Here is a 16,151-nt window from a genome sequence, read left to right as displayed (position 1 = left end):
TGCCATGAGAATTTATTGACCGAAAAATAACCGAATATCATACATTTAAAAGGAGTCTAATTATTTTTACCGGTTCGGTTAGACTCTACCAAAGACATTGTGAGTTCCATCAATGGTGTCAAACCAAGCGTAGAACTCTACTCTCGTGACATTTTTAGGGATAAGTGCATTGTAATACTAAAATTTTCAAAAAGAGCAATCAAGTCTTGAAATTTATCGACTTGTAAGTTGCAATCAAGTTTTTCTATTGATTGCACTTATTCTCGAAGTTTTAGAATTTGATTGCACTTTTATAATAAGTTTTAGTACTTCATTGCATTTTTTGAAAATTTTAAGACTCGATTATATTTCCGTGACAAATTTTAGTGCTTCGTTATAATTTTTTGAAAGTTTTAGGACTTGATTGCATCTTCGTGACAAGTTTTTAGACTTCCGGTACCACTTATCCCGCATTTTCATTATCAGGGCCTTTTCATATTGCCCCCTAAACTTTCGACGCAGTCTCATTTTTCGCCCCCTCTCGATTTTCATTTTCCACCTCTCCCCCGAACGTAAAAGGGATAACGATATAAACAGTCCCTGAACTTTGGTCCAATGTGCAATTTGGTCCATAAACTTTTAATTTGTTTAATGTAGTCCTTGAACTTTAAGCTAATGTTCAATGTGGTCCCTGAACTTTTAATTTGTTCAATGTCATCCCTGAACTTTTGGTACATGTTCAATTCAGTCCCTGAACTATATGAAAATGTTCAATGTAGTCCCCGAACTTGAATTAATGGAAAGGATCGCATCAACATTTTCATATAGTTCGAGGACTAATGAACATGTACTCAAAAGTTCAGAATGACATCAACAAATTAAAAGTTCAGGAATCACATCCACATTAAATTAAAGTTTAGGACTATATCAATAAATTAAAAGTTCGGGATCAAAATGCACGTTTGGCTAAAGTTCAGAAACTGTCTGTGTGATTTTCCCAACGTAAAATTTGCCTAGCCGAAACTCGTCACGTGACTCGCAGGCGAGGCGACACATCTCAAAGCATCAGAGGCTCCGCAGCAGCGGAACCCGCCTCAGCGCTCATGCTTTGTCTTCGCGTCTCGGACTCTCGGAAGCTTCCTCACGCGTTAAGCGAGCGACAGTCACTTCTCTGCAAAACCGAGCAGTTGGAGTTCGTCGAATGGTCCTGTAAGAAGAGAGGGTCGAGTCGAGAGAGAGAGAGAGAAGAGAACGAGGAGGCGAGAGGAGGATCGTGGGATGGGGGAGGATCCGGAGAAGAGGTTCCACTCGATCATGGACAAGCTGTTCCACTCTCCTCCCGCTACCCCGTCTTCCAGGTTCTTGCCCCACATGCCTACAAGCCTCACCGTTTGCCCTAATTCTCGCCTTTCCCGCTTTTTTCTTTCTTACGGCTTCGGGGGTCGAGCTTGGAATCGCTGCATAATCAATCGTATAGGAATGGAGATTTAGTCTTTCGCTTCTTTTTTGTTTTTTTTTTTGTTTCGTCTGCGAAGAAAAATGAAGATGGCGAAATCTCGTTCGGATAGAATTTACCCAGGTTGTCTTGTCCATCCTTGCACTTTACACCCTTTTTCTTTGCCGCGCCCGAATCGAATGCTTGAGGAAATAGGCGTTAAATGCGATGTGATTCATTAGTTGCTGCTGCTGCTGCTGCGTATTTGAATTGCAGGGTGCTTGAGTCGTGGGCGATTTGGTGTTTGAAATTTGGAATTTAGGGTGGCTTCGTATTTGTGCTTGTTCTCTGTACATTGGCAATGAGAGAAATTCTGAAATTCATTTGTGCTCTCGAGAAGGAGAGAGACGTCGCGTTTGTCCTCATTTCGTTTTTGGTTATAGTGAGAGTCGACAAGATTCTGATTTTCGATTGCCCGATTGTCAGTTCGCCTGGTTCGCAATCGTCGAGGGGAAGGAAGCGTCCAAATCCGGCTTCTGCATTAGCATTAGCATTAGTGGATCCCCAATCGGGAGTCGATGTGGAAAGCGAGGTTCAGGTTTCGCGGCCCCCAGCTGGATCGTCCCAAGCTCCAGAATGCAGACCGTGGGATCGTGGTGATCTTATGAGGAGATTGTCCACATTCAAGTCCATGACATGGTTCGCTAAACCTAAGGTTCTGAAGTGACATCTAGTTTTTCCATTGGCTGACAGTTTTGTGTTTTGCATCCGTTGAATCAAGTGTAACTGTTCTTATTGATGTTGCGCTCCTGAAGTGCTTGTCCTATGTGGGTCTTTGTGAGAAGTGACTTTCTGCTGTTTCTTGTAAGAAACTTTGTACAAGGCGAGAAGATTTGGTGGCTTACTGCTGTTCTTCTAAGAAACTTTGCATAAGTAGAGAAAATTTGATAGCTTTCCTTTTACTCTGTAATCTTTTCTCCTCTCGCAAAAGTTGACTATGCTTTTTCTTGCATTTTAGGCTGTAAGTGCTGTAAATTGTGCTAGAAGAGGCTGGGTTAATGTTGATATGGATATTATAGCATGTGAAGCATGTGGAGCACGGGTACTTTTTTCAACACCATCATCTTGGTCACGGGAGCAAGGTTTTGTTTTTTGTTTCTGTTCGCTTTTTAGTTTAGTTGAACCTAACAATTTGTGGCCTTGTATATTATCTCTCGGTACTTTCATCCATCGCAGTTGAGAAGGCAGCTCTGGTATTCAGCTTAAAGTTGGACAATGGGCATAAATTACTCTGCCCATGGACCAACAATGCCTGTGATGAATCTCTGGCTCAGTTTCCTCCCACACCACCTCCAGTTTTGGTTAATCAATTTAAGCATCGTTATATATCTCTTGTACAATTATCGGCGCTTCCCGTCATATCGTCCTCAGCTGTTAAATCGATGACAAGCCCTCAAATGGAAAATTTTCTTCGAGATTTTTCTATGTTGAAGTGTGGTAACGTGTCTCCTGGCTTGTCTTTGGCAAAATACACTGGAGATGGATATGATCAGGACTCTGCTATCCTGTATTACCAGGTCAGAGTCATTCCCTTCTTATTTTGTTCTTTCTATTTCGGGGAAGGGAGAAGGGGGTTTGAGTGTTATTGTTGTGTCTAGATTATATTTGGTGTACTCCTTTTGGCTCAGTAACTTTATTGCTAATTCCTTGCTAGCTGTTTCTCTCTCTATCTGTGCATGTGTGTACTTTTGATAGTAACTACTTCTCCCAATCGACATGCAGGCAATGAAACTCATAAGTTTATGTGGCTGGGAGCCTCGCTCATTGCCGTACATGGTTATCGGCAAGGACACCAATATTTCGGATTCACCATGTAGAATTTCCAATAAAGAGAGCACACTTATCTGTATTGATTCTACAGGGAAAGATAATACTGCAGGGGCAAATGGAAACGATAGAAATTCAAAAGACTCATTATCCGATCCTCAATCTGTGGTTCTGGAATGCAAACTTTGTGGTGCCAGCGTTGGATTGTGGGCTTTCTCCGCAGTACCTCGACCCTTGGAGATATTAAGACTGGTTGGGTTTGCGGAACTTGATGATGGGAAGAATTCCAGTACCCATGAATCGGTCCAAGGAGACCAGACTGATATTAGGACCAGTGTCTTGACCACAACATCAAATAGCCAAACTCCTTCAAATGAGATATCGTCAAACTTGAACTTGAGTATTGCAGGGGGTCCACCTCCAACACAGCAGAACTTCAAAGCTACAATTTCTTTGCCTATAATTGGCAGGAGTATTATTGCTCGGTTGTCTTCTGATTCTGATCTTAGAGGTCGCCTATATTCTGTTCGAGCTGAGAATCAGTCGCATTTAGAGAGAACAACTTTGTGTGAGAAAAATAATGAAAGCGCAGAAGAGACCGATAGGTGTACAAGTGATAAGCAGCCTCCTTTGAATCCTGACATTTCTGTAACAGGTGGAATTGATGCCCAAGGAACGTCAGAATCAGTTACTTTGTGCAGTCAAGAAGTTCCATTGGTTCCCCATGCTGAGAACTATGGAGAAGAACAGACATGCTTTAAAGTGCAAACTCAATTTTCCACCGAATCTAGTTGCCAGGAAGGGCATGGAGATGATAATGAAAATGGAGTTCATGCAAATAAAGAATTAGTAGCCTCTACTGCAGGTAAATGATATTCTCTCTTGTTCTCTTAGCTTTCAGACTGTATTGCTGGGAGATGAGCTTTTCTGTGTTTCGAAAAGATTAAAAACTGCATTATCACATTTGTTTTGTAATTAAAATAATGCTAACTCATGGAAAAGTTTCCCCATCTGCACTTGCTTTTGGAATGTATAGGCAAAAAAGTTGATGGATCATCAGACAGTTCTAACTCATGGTGTATCAAAATCATCGTGTTTAAACTGTTGTGGTCTTATTCAGCCAAAGAATGGCTGTAGTCATGCTTGAGAATGAATGAAAAAGTATCCTGGAGTCCACGGGTTGCAAAAAAAGGAATGTGCATGTGCATAGATAGACTGCTAAAAAAAAGGAATAATTTTAAATGGATGTATTTAAGTGTGTGTACCATTAGGTCTTGATTGGGAAAGGGTTCCTCTTCTTGGTAGGTCATACCTGGTGGTGAATTTGTAACGCTTCAGGTTCTAATGATGGTAGCAGGATCACATAGATAATTTGATTGAAGGTTTACTTGCTGTGGTGCATGATAATTTGATTTGATTGGTTCTTCCTGTTTAAGGATGCCAGTATACAGACTGCGGTTCTTGTACGCCTGACCGTCAATTTTGACAAAACAAGGTCAATGCATGATGATTTATGAAGCTCAACCACATCAGATTGGCTAACTTATGGCATAGTTGGTGTGACCTATAAGAAATTTGGGTGGAATTTACAGCTTCACCAGATTTTAATAAGTCTTTTCTGTGCAAAAGAATTGGTACGAGTTTTTCAGTTTCAATTTTGGGAAAATGAAGTGAAAAGACTCTTCGCAAATATTCGTCTGTCGACATTTTCATTCTGCGTGTTGATTAATACATTCTCATTCAAGTGACTTCTGCATTGTCTTAGTTGATGCTTGATTCTATGTCAATAGTAAGGATAAAGGAATATGGACAGTCTTTTCTATTCTTTGGGATAGGCAAATAGAAATTCACTGTAGGGCACCAAGGGAGAGCAAACCCCAAGTGGAACCCTGTAGGTTTCCTGGTACATCTCTCTACAAGCACTTTGGATTTCCTCCTTTTGACTCAAGTTACTGAGGTGTAAGTTGTGCAACATGTAACTTGATCAGGTGGAGATTAGAACTTACCTCAACAAAAGCATGACTGATAGCCTGTGCTACTAATCATGTGTATGGGGTATAAAATTGACCCTATTAAGTGCTTAATCTCCACCAATTACAAACTATGTTCTAGGCTAAAAGCCTTTTCAGATAATTAACTGTTCTTTTGCGGTCTGATTTGTCTAAATGGTAGATGCTTTCGATTGATTTTCTATCAAAGAATCCCGTTGAAGGTTGAACTAGATCATGTAGAGATTAAAACGAGAGGCACTGATAAGGTGGATATTTATATGATTTGCATTATTTTTGTGATCACAGTAGATGGTGACCTGTAGAAAATTTTTCGTGCTACAGTACGACAGCCAATTGATGCATCTTGTGTAACTTTGTGCCATGGAGGTGTTTGTGTGTGTAGCTAATCAGAACAACATTGTAGATGCAAAGGTTCTTCTAAGCACTTGAGAGTGTATCTGAGAAGCCTGATGGAGAGATAACACGTGTCCAGCAACTAACTCGCATTTACATTTCCTTTAAATTTTGTAAAGTGCTGTTTCCCAGGGTCAGGTTGAGAATAATGACTGATGATCTTAGGTATACGATTGTGCTAGCCTTTTATGTTCTGGTGCCATCTGGGGAAGCATGATTGGCAAGTTTGATTAAGAATTGTGTAATTTAGCTGAACTCACTTAGATTGGTAGTGCAACAGGGTCATCCAGATACTGAAGAATTTCATTTTTTACCATTACTATAGAACAAAATCTGTGGCGATCTCAAGCCATCAGTATCTTCAAGATTATTTACCTTCTGGTTAGGGGAGATAATGGAAATGCATTGCAGGGTTACTCTACTGTTCTCTGACTTGCAATCTTTTCTTCCTTTATGAAATATGAAACAACTGCCCTGTTGTTAGTCTTATTACTCTATGACAGTGAGCATCTGTGTCATAATCTTGATTTCCTTCCTACTACCTCACTTGATCGTTGGACTCTTTTCATCGGTTCTTCGTTGTTATCTCAGAAAAGATTACCAAGCACCAATCACTGGATGAAGGCATGCAGTTTGATCCACTCAGACAGCATAGACATTTTTGTCCATGGATTTCATCAACTGGTAGTGCTATGCCGGGATGGCAACACACTCTATCCGCCTTAAACCGTGAAAAGGATGATTCTAATTCTGTAACTACAAGATCTCCTTCATCGGATTCCTTTATTAAGGTACTTATGACTACTATTGCTCTACTATAAAACTTTCTGTGGTTTAACTTTTTGCAAGAAGGTCAAGTGGTAATATTGTGCACCTTTCTAAGCTTTTGAAAACATCTCTCTCTCTCTCTCTCTCGCGCGCGCGCGCGCACACACACTCTAACAAAGAAACAACCAGAAGAGCTAACTGGAATTCAGGTAGTAAAGGACAGGGTCAAGTGCCCATTGCTTATGTTACTAAACGGGGGTCCTGATCATCTGGGAGCTGTAATCTCTACAAGCTTAATTTCCAATTCTGTGTTTCTGATAATGTTCATCATGTTTCTTATTTATTTGTGCAGGTGGATGATCCAGTCACCTCAGTGAGGAGGCTTTTCACATCAAAACGAATGAAGTCCACTCATGGTTCAAGCTAAGTCCTGAGCATTGGCAGATCAATTTTGGAAGATTATATGGTGAGGACGGAGTGCCGTCAATCCATGGGTTAATTTCGGGAAGCATCAGCAGGTCACTCCAGAAAGGTTCTTATCATTTCTTATGCATGCTCAAAATTGGAGGTGCTGCTCTTGGCAAACATAGATGAAATGCTTGCTGAATATCATTTCTTGGTCTAGCCCAAAGTCAAATTGAGTGCTTAAATGTCTTTACCTTAGCCCTGTATTTTTGTGCTTTTAATTTTTTCGGCTATTAAAGTAGCAAAAGAAAATATTCTTTTACACGAGTGAACTTTCGCCTCTAGAAAAAAGTGCGGGTGACAAAAAATTTTGCTACTTGCGTTCCTCACTCCAGCAGACCACAGTTTGTGACTTGCACCTTGGAGTATGGCCGGTTGAAGCCTCTTTCTGCTACAACAGCCCGTTTATCTCCGATCAGCTTGGCAACCCTGCCAACCAATTTGAAGCATTGTCATCCTAGTAAAGCATACCTCTTAATGAATTTGACTTGAGTAAACCAAATCAGCGCATCAAGTTCTTACTCAGGCATCAGGTAGTGATTATTTTAGGAGTGTCTTATGTGCTTGCACTTTAAGTCAACATGCCCTACTTCTGAAATCTAACTTCTACTGATTGTCTCCAAATGAAAAGAACAAAATCTTCCTCCGTGAAGAACTCACCTGAAATAAGGAGAGCTGGTATTTTCTTGCACAGTTTTCACCTGGCCTATCCTTTTAACAACCTCCATACCCTCCAAAACTCTGCCAACCACTAGAGCCGAAGCATCAAGTTCTGGTGAGTCCTTAATGGACATCACAAACTCGGTCCCATTTGGTTCGATTCCAACCTCCTCTTCGTTGATCTCTAGCTTCCCCTTCCTCGCGACCAACTTCAACTTTGGAGGTGGTTTCGATGGATCCCTCACAATTATTCCTATTGTTCCAGCCAAATTCTTGGTCCCCAGACATTTACCATTCTCTCTCTCCCACTCTTGCACCAAACTCGGGTTTGTCAAATCACTGCCTGTTCTCTTTGCGATCTCAGCATCCACACCATATGATCTCACCCCGCCATGTTGTACATAGCTGGGCATGATCTTTACGAACTCTTTCCGTCTGTATGTGATCCCCGCAGCTCCACTGACGAGGTTGCTGAATCTTGCTGTTCCCACGGGGGCATCGTCTCCGTACAACCCGATGACAATCCGTCCTGCTGGGTCCCCATCGATGGATATGTCGAGAAATGCTTTCTTTGTTGGGACTTTGTTGGTGCAGCCTGTGTTGCCACTGCTCTGGTTCTCTGGTTTCTCATCAATAGTGTTGGTCTCTGCCTCTGGTGGGATTTCTTCTGCTAGTGCCTTGGTGGGGTTGAGTGGTTGGAGTGTCTGAGAGCCCAAGAGAAGCAGTAAAGAAGAGTTAGCACATAAAGCAAGGTCTCTGCGCGAGAGCTTGAGATGGGTTTGCTTTGTGATTGGAGGAGATGGAGCAATGAGAGTGTTTTGGATTTGACGTAAGGTGGGGGAATGAAGAAGTTGAGAGGAGGACGGAAGCACTTTTGGCTTGTGGAGCATCTTTACTGATTGTAATTTGCAATCTAGGGGTGTCTCAATCTCTCTAGGCAAATTTGGGCAAGTTTTTTTGATTCCTATGAGGTTGAAAAGGTTGTGGATAAGAAAAAGGATGAGAAGCCAATCAAATGCTCCAATCTGCGTCTATTGTGGGCCGCAAAATACGTTCATGGCCATAGAGCATTCCATCTCCGGACTCTTGAAAAGAAAATTTAGCCAAGCAAACTTATGGTCAGCAAGCGAAGTGTAAAGAGAGCCTTCACTCAGAATCTCACGAGATTGCCGAAAGTGGAAAGACTCCAATAGTTTTCGCCTGGCGAACCCTTTCTTACCTAGTTTTGTAGAAAGTTTGCCCCCGTGGATTTGCAATGAAAGTCCTAGTAAGTGTGCTCACATAGGTTTAACTCACCTTAGCAAACAGACGCAGTAAAGAAATCACTCGAGCTCGTCCCGTTTCCACAAATCAGGTGAGCTCAATCCAACGCTTTCATACCAAACATTTTAATCCAGTTAGACAACTCCTCACAAATGGTAATCGCAATACCAATATCAAGCAATCCCTATATTGCCTGCCAAATTCACCACCAAAATCTCAACCAAATGGAGCTTAACATGGCTCACTGACCTAACGGAAAGATGCCCAATAGATGCACTTTTAACCAAGTCTAGGTTTTCTAAACTGCATGCTTCTGCGCTCCACGTGTCGCTTTGCATGTCTTCCCTCCCAACAAAGTAGCATCAACTCAACACCTGTCTCCCAAAACCCTAACTCTTCCGCTATAGCCCTTCAACACTTTTTGACTCACCCAGCCACTGATTTCACGCATCTTCACCTCCTTGAGCTCCTAATATCATCCACTCAGATCAATGGCTGATCGTCACTCCAGCCCAGCCCAAGTCCAGAGAGCCCCAAGACCCCCTGCCGCCGCTCCGGCCGCCATCCCTGGCGGTGACTTCCTCCAGAAGCTCCACGAGAATGCGCCGAACTCCGCCCAACTCCTAGGCTTCCTCAGCCTCCTCGTCTCTGGAGGCATCTTGGTCCTCCTCACCGGCCTCACGGTGACCGGCATCGTGATTGGCCTGATTCTGTTCACGCCTATCATCATCATCTCAAGCCCAATATGGGTCCCGCTCGGCGTGGCCCTGTTCGTGACGGCCGTGGGGTTGTTGTCCGTCTGCGGGTTCGGCATCACGGCCTTGGCCGGATTGTCGTGGCTGTACAGGTACTTCCGCGGGTTCCACCCGCCCGGGTCGGACCGGGCCGACTACGCGCGGAACCGGATCTATGACACGGCCCGCCACGTGAAGGACTATGCCAGAGAGTATGGTGGGTATTTGCATAGCAAGTTGAAAGATGTGGCTCCCGGGGCATGAGCACGTGAGGAGAGAGAGAGAGAGAGAGAGAGTGGGACTATATATATTTGGAATTTGATGGAGTGGCAATCTTAGACTTTTGTTATAGTTCATTTCTATCATCACTTTTGCATTTTCAGCTTCCTTAAGTTCGCTTTGGCTTTGGTGTTTGTACGAATTTTTGTCCTCTTTTGAGGTTCTCTTCTCCTTTTCACTTTATATGGAAATGCATAATGTTGGATGATGGTCCCACAATTCGTGTAATTGTGAACTGGCTAATAATTTGGCTTTGTTCAAGCTTGAGATTTTCTTTATTGTGAATATAGAGTAGCTTCTCCTTTTCCTTTTGGAGTGGCATTAGTGATTACTTATGCTTTGTGATTTGTATTTTTATTTATGACATGCTAAAGCCTTAAATCTTCAATTATTTTCAATATTGATTGAAAATTGTTCTTTGCATTCAACCCTGGGACCATTTCTAAACCAGAACCATTAGATTCAAATATCTATTTCTCTATACATATAGCATAGGATTTAGTTTGGAGGGTTGGTGGCTAGGTCTGTCTTGGAGTAGGTTAATATATGAAGTAGATGCCTCAAAAGCTTATATATCATGACACGTAATCAATGGCACATGATATTAGGTGGATCTTATCTGTGTAGAGAAAGGGGCTCTGACTGAACATAACACCACATTTTCAAATAAACTAAAAATGCAACACACTCCAAAAAAAGAGAACAGCAAAAAAGAAAACTGGGGTAGTGATAGCTGAAATGTTAGCCAAGAAGGAGAAACTTCATTAGCTGAATAGTTGTGGGTGGTGATTTTGAGATTGACACCTTAATCCTATTGGATTCAAAGCTTGGGAGAGTTTTGGGGTTTTCATTTCCTTCCTAGCCTTTCCATACAAACAAAAATGCATGAAATAACACTGACAGCAACGAATATTACAGATTGTTCATGGAAACTATTCAATAAACATAAGCAAAGTCGCTGAAAAAAAGAGAGAAAAGATAATAAGTTATTGGTGACCATGTCCTTCTATGTAAATGCATTTGTGAGGTAGCCCGGCAAGGGACTCGCCAGGTGGCGCGGCGATCTCGGCGGCAGTTGGTCCAGCCTGTTGCCATTCTCATCGTAGTAAATTACGCCGGAGAAGTTCAGCGGCTGACATCGATCCCCCATCAGGATCGTCCTCTGCCACACCCCTCCGTCTCCGGGGACCTCCTCACCGTCATCTCTTTTGTCGTAGACCGCCTTTTTCTTGTTTCTTCCAGTGATTTTCTTGATGAAGACCTGTTTGCCGGGACTCCTTAATGGTAATTTTGGCATGAATCTGGAACTCTTTTGCTTGGCTTTGATGAGCTTTCTTGAGATTTGGCTCGCTTTCTTGGCGCACAGGGCCATGAAGGCCGACATGGACACGAGCAAGCTGAGTGACAGCCGCTTCGCCGAGCTCGAGCTGTGGTGGCCTTGTGACGCATGGGCCATGGTTTGAGAGAAATGGAAGGAAGATTGGAATGCTTGTGAGTTTAAAAATATGAGTGATGTGTTTGTGCGCACGTATTTTATACAAGTTGCTGGTAGTTGGTACCTAGTTTGGGTCACCGGTTATAGCCGGTGGTTTCAAACACTTTGCTGTTTCTTTCTCATTCTCATACTTTCTCTCTTTTTCTATATCTGGGCTTCAAGTCAAGAGTCTTAATTTATATTATTCCTCTCATAATGTTTCTTCTGGTGAGGCTGTATTAATAATTTATTTTGGGGAGATGTTAGGAAACTTCGGTGAGTTGAATATCTCTCGAGCTTATCATTCAGAAGCTCATTTGAATCGTTGAATTTGGCTTAACTTCTAAACTGTGATGAGCTGGTTCATGATGATGGGGGGTCATCATTGATCTATTTTACAAGGTTATATGTTTCAGCATGAAGCTGAACCGAACTTTGAAGTGCTGAGAAGATAGTACTTTGTCTTTGGGCAGATCTTATGTTGCTTTCTTGATGCCATTGGATGTGCAAAGTCATGACGAGAAGTAAAAAAGTTAAGGGAGAGCAGTAAAGGGCAATTGTTGTGCTGTCATTTCACTTTTAAGTAAGTAACCATCTTGAAATATGTATATGCTCGGTATACTGAGATTTATATTGCCAATTTATGTCAATATACCAAGATTGGTCACAAAACTAGTAGCTATTCTTAGTACACCGAGCAGTATACGAATGCAGGGATATTATAAGGTCGGCTCCGCACACTCATACGGTTAGTACGGTTTGTGCCGGCTGATTTGGTTAGCACAGTAAAATAACTTAAATGGGCACTTTCTTAATGTGGAATTAAAACATTTAATATATCTTTTCTTGTCCAAACTGGCAAGGCGATTGTCATCTTCAACGTACGGACTATGAGCTGTGACATTTATCAGAGGGGGATGGAAGGAGTAGTTGGGTCAGTGAATGAAGGCCTCCATGTTCTATAAAGCCTTATCCATTCTTTTTCATCAAATTTGGGTAGTGGGTACAGTTCAATTTGTGGCTGAGTTGCGAACTTTAGGTTTTTGGGACCACCCTTATCTCATCTGCCTTTCTTTCGCTCATTTATCTTTCCCACTGACAGAGATCATCTCCAAAAAGCTTGATCCGACTTTGTCTTCTACCCGGGGACGCTTGGTGGTAGCTTCTTGTTTCCTGATCTTTATAGCTGCTAAGGGTCTGTTTAGTAACGTTTCTATTTTTTTATTTTTCTGTTCTTTTGTTCTCCGGAACAGAAAAAGAACAGAAATCCGTTTAGTAAAAAAAATCTATTTTTTTGTTTCTGGAACAAAAAAGTGTTCTGAAATAGATTTGGAACAGAAACAAGAAGCAAAAAAAATCTGCTTCTTGTTTCTGGAACAAGAAAAAAGAAACGATTTTTTTTTTAGAATCCTCTAAAAACAAGAAACAATCCATCGGCCGCAACCCGCCTACCGCCGCCTCTCGCTGTCCTTCGCCGCCACCGATCGCCCGCCTTCCGCCGCCGCCCGCCTCCCACTCACTGGCCGCCTTGTCGTCGACCACTATTCTCCGCCGCTCGACTTTTGTCCACCCGCCACTGGCCGCCGTCCTCCACAGCTGGCCGCCGTGCTCCATCGTCCGACGCCGGCCGCCACCCGGCGCTAGCCGCCTTCCCCCGCCAACCACCTGACGCCGGTGATCACCCACCATCGGTCGCCGTCCTCTGCCGCCGCCGGCCACCCACCATCGGCTGCCATCCTCCATCGCTGGCCATTGTGCTCCACCGCCCGACGCCGACCACCACTCGGCACTAGCTGCCCTCGGCCACTGGCCACCTGACGCCGGCGGTCACCCACCATCGGCCGCCATCCTTCGCCACCGGCTGCCGTGCTCCATCGACCGACGATGGCCACCCTCCGCCGCTGCCCCCCGCTACCGTCACTGCCGCCCGACGCCACCGTGCTCCGCTGCTGACCGCCGTGCTCCATTGCCTCCCGCCGCCGGCCGCCATCCTCTGCTGCCGCCGACCACCGTCCTCCGCCCCCCACTGCCACCCGCCGTCCTCCGCCGGTAGCCCAAAAAGGAGAAACTCGTCCATGGAATAGAAATGGATCATTCGCGCCCTAAACGCGTTTCTATTTTTTTTCTATTCCAGGAATAGAAATTTTGTGCAGTTACTAAACGTTATTTTTTGCTCAGAAACTGTTCCAAGAAATAGAAATAGAAAAAACTATTTCTGATCAGAAATTATTTCTAAGAACAGAAACGTTGCTATGCAGACCCTAAGGGCCTACCAAACAGTGAAAATTTCTGTTCTTTTGCTCCCAGAAATAGTTTGGGAACAGAAATGCGTTTGGTAAACTTTTTGTTCCTGGGCACATTTTTTTCTTTTTTTTGTTTTCTTCTTTTTGTGTTGCTCTTCTTGGGTTGTGGCCCGTCGCCGGCGACCGGCCACAGCCCAGGGCCGCGAGGGCATCACGGCCCTCGCCGGCCGCCGGCGGAGGCGAGGGTCCCCCTTGCCGGTGAGGGCGAGGGCCGGGACCCTCGTCGTCGGTCATGGCGAGGTCGGCCTCGCCAGACGGCGAGGCCGAGCCTCGCCGTGGGTCGCGACGGTGAGGTCGCCTCGCCCGGATCCGGCGAGGCCGAGCCTCGCCGACCTCGCCGTCGCGACCGATGGCGAGGTCGGCTTCGCCGTGGGTCGCGATGGCGAGGCTCGGCCTCGCCAGATCCGGGCGAGGCCGAGCCTCGCCGTCGCGACCCACGGCGAGGCTCGGCCTCCGCGATATGGGCGAGGCCGACCTCGCCCGATCCGGGCGAGGCCGACCTCGCCATGACCGACGGCGAGCCGCCCGCCTAGGCGGCGAGGGTCTAGCCTCGCCCTCGCCCTCGCCGGCAAGGGGACCCTCGCCTCCGCCGGCGGCCGGCGAGGGCCGTGACGCCTTGCGGCCTCAGGGCCGTGGCCGGTCGTTCGGCGACGGCCATGGCCAAGGAAGAGAATGGGTGGAAAGAAAAAAAAAATTAAACAATTCAAAATATGATTAAAATATTATTAATAAAAAGAAAATTTGTGTAGTTATCAAACGCATTTCTGTTCTTTTCTATCCCGAGCATAGAAATTTTGGACAGTTACCAAACACCTTCAAATGCTTAGAAATTGTTTCCGGACACAGAATAAAAAAAAACCATTTCTGAGTAGAAATAGTTCCCCGGCATAGAAACATTGTCATGCGCACCCTAACACTACTTTTTTCAAGAATCTGCTCATCTAAACATAAGTGTTGCGACCGCCCATGCTGGCGCTCGTTACATGAGCTTATTATATAAAAATTGCAGTATAACACAGTTACAGTACAGTCACAACCATTGCCGTTAAGGATGAAGCGATCGAACCTACCAAGCGTTGCTTAGGGTGCGCATGAATACCATTCTGTACTCGGGAACTATTTCTGAATAGAAATGATTTTTTTTTATTCTGTGCCCGGAAACAATTTCTGAGTATTTGAAGGCGTTTGATAAACTGTCCAAAATTTCTATTCCTAGAGTAGAAAAGAACAGAAATGTGTTTGGTAACTACACAAAATTTCTGTTCCCAAATAATATTTTAATAATATTTTGAATTGTTTAATTTTTTTTTCTACGGAACCCATAGGCGGCCTCGCCTAGATCCGGGCGAGGCCGAGCCTCGCCGTCGGTCGCGACGGCGAGGTCGGCTCGCCCGGAGACGGCGAGGCTCGGCCTCGCCCGGCGAGGCCGAGCCTCGCAGCTGGGTCGCGACGGCGAGGTCGGCCTCGCCGTCGCGACCCACGGCGACGTCGGCCGCGCAGTGGTCGCGACGGCGAGGCTCGGCCTCGCTAGATTTGGGCGAGGCCGAGCCTCGCTGCCTCTGGGCGAGCCGCCTCGCCTGTGGCGAGAGTCCAGCCTCGCCCTCGCCGGCGAGAGCCGTGACGCCCTCGCCGGCCACTGGGTCGTGGCCGGTCAGCGGCCGGCCCGGTGGAAGAACAACACAAAAATAAGAAAAGAAAAAAACGATTCTCAAAATTGTGCCGAGAAACAAGAAACAACTTTTTTTACTTCTTGTTTCTCTTCCAAAATGTTTCTCGGCACAAATTTTTGAAAAAATGTGCCCGGGAACAAAAAGTTTACCAAACGCATTTCTGTTCCCAAATTATTTCTGGGAACAAAATAACAGAAATTTTCACTATTTGGCACGTTACCAAATGGGCCCTTACTCTTAAGTTTTTCATCTGCGTTTTCGGGGTTTCAGTAAAACCGTAAAAATGAACGCTTCAAAGTGCAAAATATGAGTGAATATGAATATCATGTTGATCGAAAATCAAGCACAGCATCGCCAAGAAGGGAGAGGGCATCACATTTCCTTCAAGTTTTTCCAGGCTTAGCGTTCCTTTATTGTCCTTTTCCATCCATATGTGAGTTTCAAATCCTGATAATTCAGTGCGAAGAAAAGTTGATACTGATCTTCGACCGCCAAGCAGTATGTGGGGATCGATCAAAGAACAGCCAAAAGAGGATGTCCACCCGCCCCAAGTCAGATCAACTGGTGGTAATTGGTTCTCTTTCAGAGAAAAACAAGAAGATGAAAGTGTGAGTCATACTAAGCGGAAGTTTAAACCTTCCTGTTCCACGTAAACCGCCGGAATGTAGCTTCGCTATCATACATTTTTAGAAGCGTTGGGGGGTGTCTGCGTGCAGATTTCCCGTGTACGGTACAGTTACTCTATTCAATACAGTTTGTTTACTGGCCAACATGGAACCTGGGGCTGAGCTCCCAGAGTCACAGGACACAGGAGATTGGCATATAAAGGCTAAAGGCAAGTCAAAATGGAACTCGTTCGGTTTTTCTTTTCGTGTATACATGCTGATTT

General features: G+C 44.6%; 4 protein-coding genes across 5 annotated transcripts; 2 read left to right on the top strand and 2 right to left on the bottom strand.

Moving 5' to 3' along the window:
- The first annotated feature begins 1,041 nt into the window (after nt 1-1,041).
- Nucleotides 1,042-7,208, top strand: LOC115692037 (uncharacterized). 2 transcript variants are annotated; one of them, XM_030618788.2, is made up of 7 exons: nt 1,043-1,337; nt 1,901-2,129; nt 2,433-2,556; nt 2,651-2,991; nt 3,197-4,106; nt 6,238-6,437; nt 6,767-7,208. In XM_030618788.2, exons 1-7 carry the CDS (start codon nt 1,258-1,260, stop codon nt 6,839-6,841), a joined length of 1,959 nt encoding a protein of 652 aa, XP_030474648.2. In that variant the 5' UTR covers nt 1,043-1,257; the 3' UTR covers nt 6,842-7,208. The 2 variants fall into 2 exon arrangements, with proteins under 2 accessions (XP_056170955.1, XP_030474648.2); XM_056314980.1 differs by lacking the exons at nt 6,238-6,437; nt 6,767-7,208 and adding an exon at nt 4,678-4,931 and having other exon boundaries at nt 1,042-1,337.
- LOC115693309 (peptidyl-prolyl cis-trans isomerase CYP26-2, chloroplastic) lies at nt 7,002-8,567 on the bottom strand. Its single transcript, XM_030620277.2, has 2 exons — nt 7,540-8,567; nt 7,002-7,308 (listed from the first exon to the last, which is right to left on the bottom strand). The coding sequence occupies exons 1-2, from the start codon at nt 8,427-8,429 to the stop codon at nt 7,206-7,208; spliced, it is 993 nt and encodes a 330-aa protein (XP_030476137.2). The 5' UTR covers nt 8,430-8,567; the 3' UTR covers nt 7,002-7,205.
- A 31-nt stretch (nt 8,568-8,598) lies between these two features.
- LOC115693319 (oleosin G-like) lies at nt 8,599-10,043 on the top strand. Its single transcript, XM_030620287.2, has one exon. The coding sequence runs from the start codon at nt 9,294-9,296 to the stop codon at nt 9,798-9,800; it is 507 nt and encodes a 168-aa protein (XP_030476147.2). The 5' UTR covers nt 8,599-9,293; the 3' UTR covers nt 9,801-10,043.
- Nucleotides 10,044-10,685: 642 nt separating this feature from the next.
- LOC115693325 (uncharacterized) lies at nt 10,686-11,441 on the bottom strand. The gene has a single exon (XM_030620306.2). The coding sequence runs from the start codon at nt 11,269-11,271 to the stop codon at nt 10,822-10,824; it is 450 nt and encodes a 149-aa protein (XP_030476166.1). The 5' UTR covers nt 11,272-11,441; the 3' UTR covers nt 10,686-10,821.
- Nucleotides 11,442-16,151: the final 4,710 nt, after the last annotated feature.

This window comes from Syzygium oleosum, unplaced genomic scaffold (genome assembly GCF_021117445.2).
Source record: "Syzygium oleosum isolate NSW1041296 unplaced genomic scaffold, Sole_v2.1 Sole_v2.09, whole genome shotgun sequence".
NCBI lineage: Eukaryota > Viridiplantae > Streptophyta > Magnoliopsida > Myrtales > Myrtaceae > Syzygium > Syzygium oleosum.
Note: the sequence above shows the minus strand (reverse complement) of the source record. Positions and strands in the feature narration are given on the sequence as shown.

Coding starts and splice junctions, on each gene's coding strand:
- LOC115693319 (XM_030620287.2), top strand. CDS start 9,294: ATGGCTGATCGTCACTCCAGCCCAGCCCAAGTCCAGAGAGCCCCAAGA.
- LOC115692037 (XM_030618788.2), top strand. CDS start 1,258: ATGGGGGAGGATCCGGAGAAGAGGTTCCACTCGATCATGGACAAGCTG. Junction 1,338..1,900: donor CCCGCTACCCCGTCTTCCAG/GTTCTTGCCCCA, acceptor CCCGATTGTCAG/TTCGCCTGGTTCGCAATCGT. Junction 4,107..6,237: donor ATTAGTAGCCTCTACTGCAG/GTAAATGATATT, acceptor TTGTTATCTCAG/AAAAGATTACCAAGCACCAA.
- LOC115693309 (XM_030620277.2), bottom strand. CDS start 8,429: ATGCTCCACAAGCCAAAAGTGCTTCCGTCCTCCTCTCAACTTCTTCAT. Junction 7,309..7,539: donor ACCAGCTCTCCTTATTTCAG/GTGAGTTCTTCA, acceptor ATTGGTTGGCAG/GGTTGCCAAGCTGATCGGAG.
- LOC115693325 (XM_030620306.2), bottom strand. CDS start 11,271: ATGGCCCATGCGTCACAAGGCCACCACAGCTCGAGCTCGGCGAAGCGG.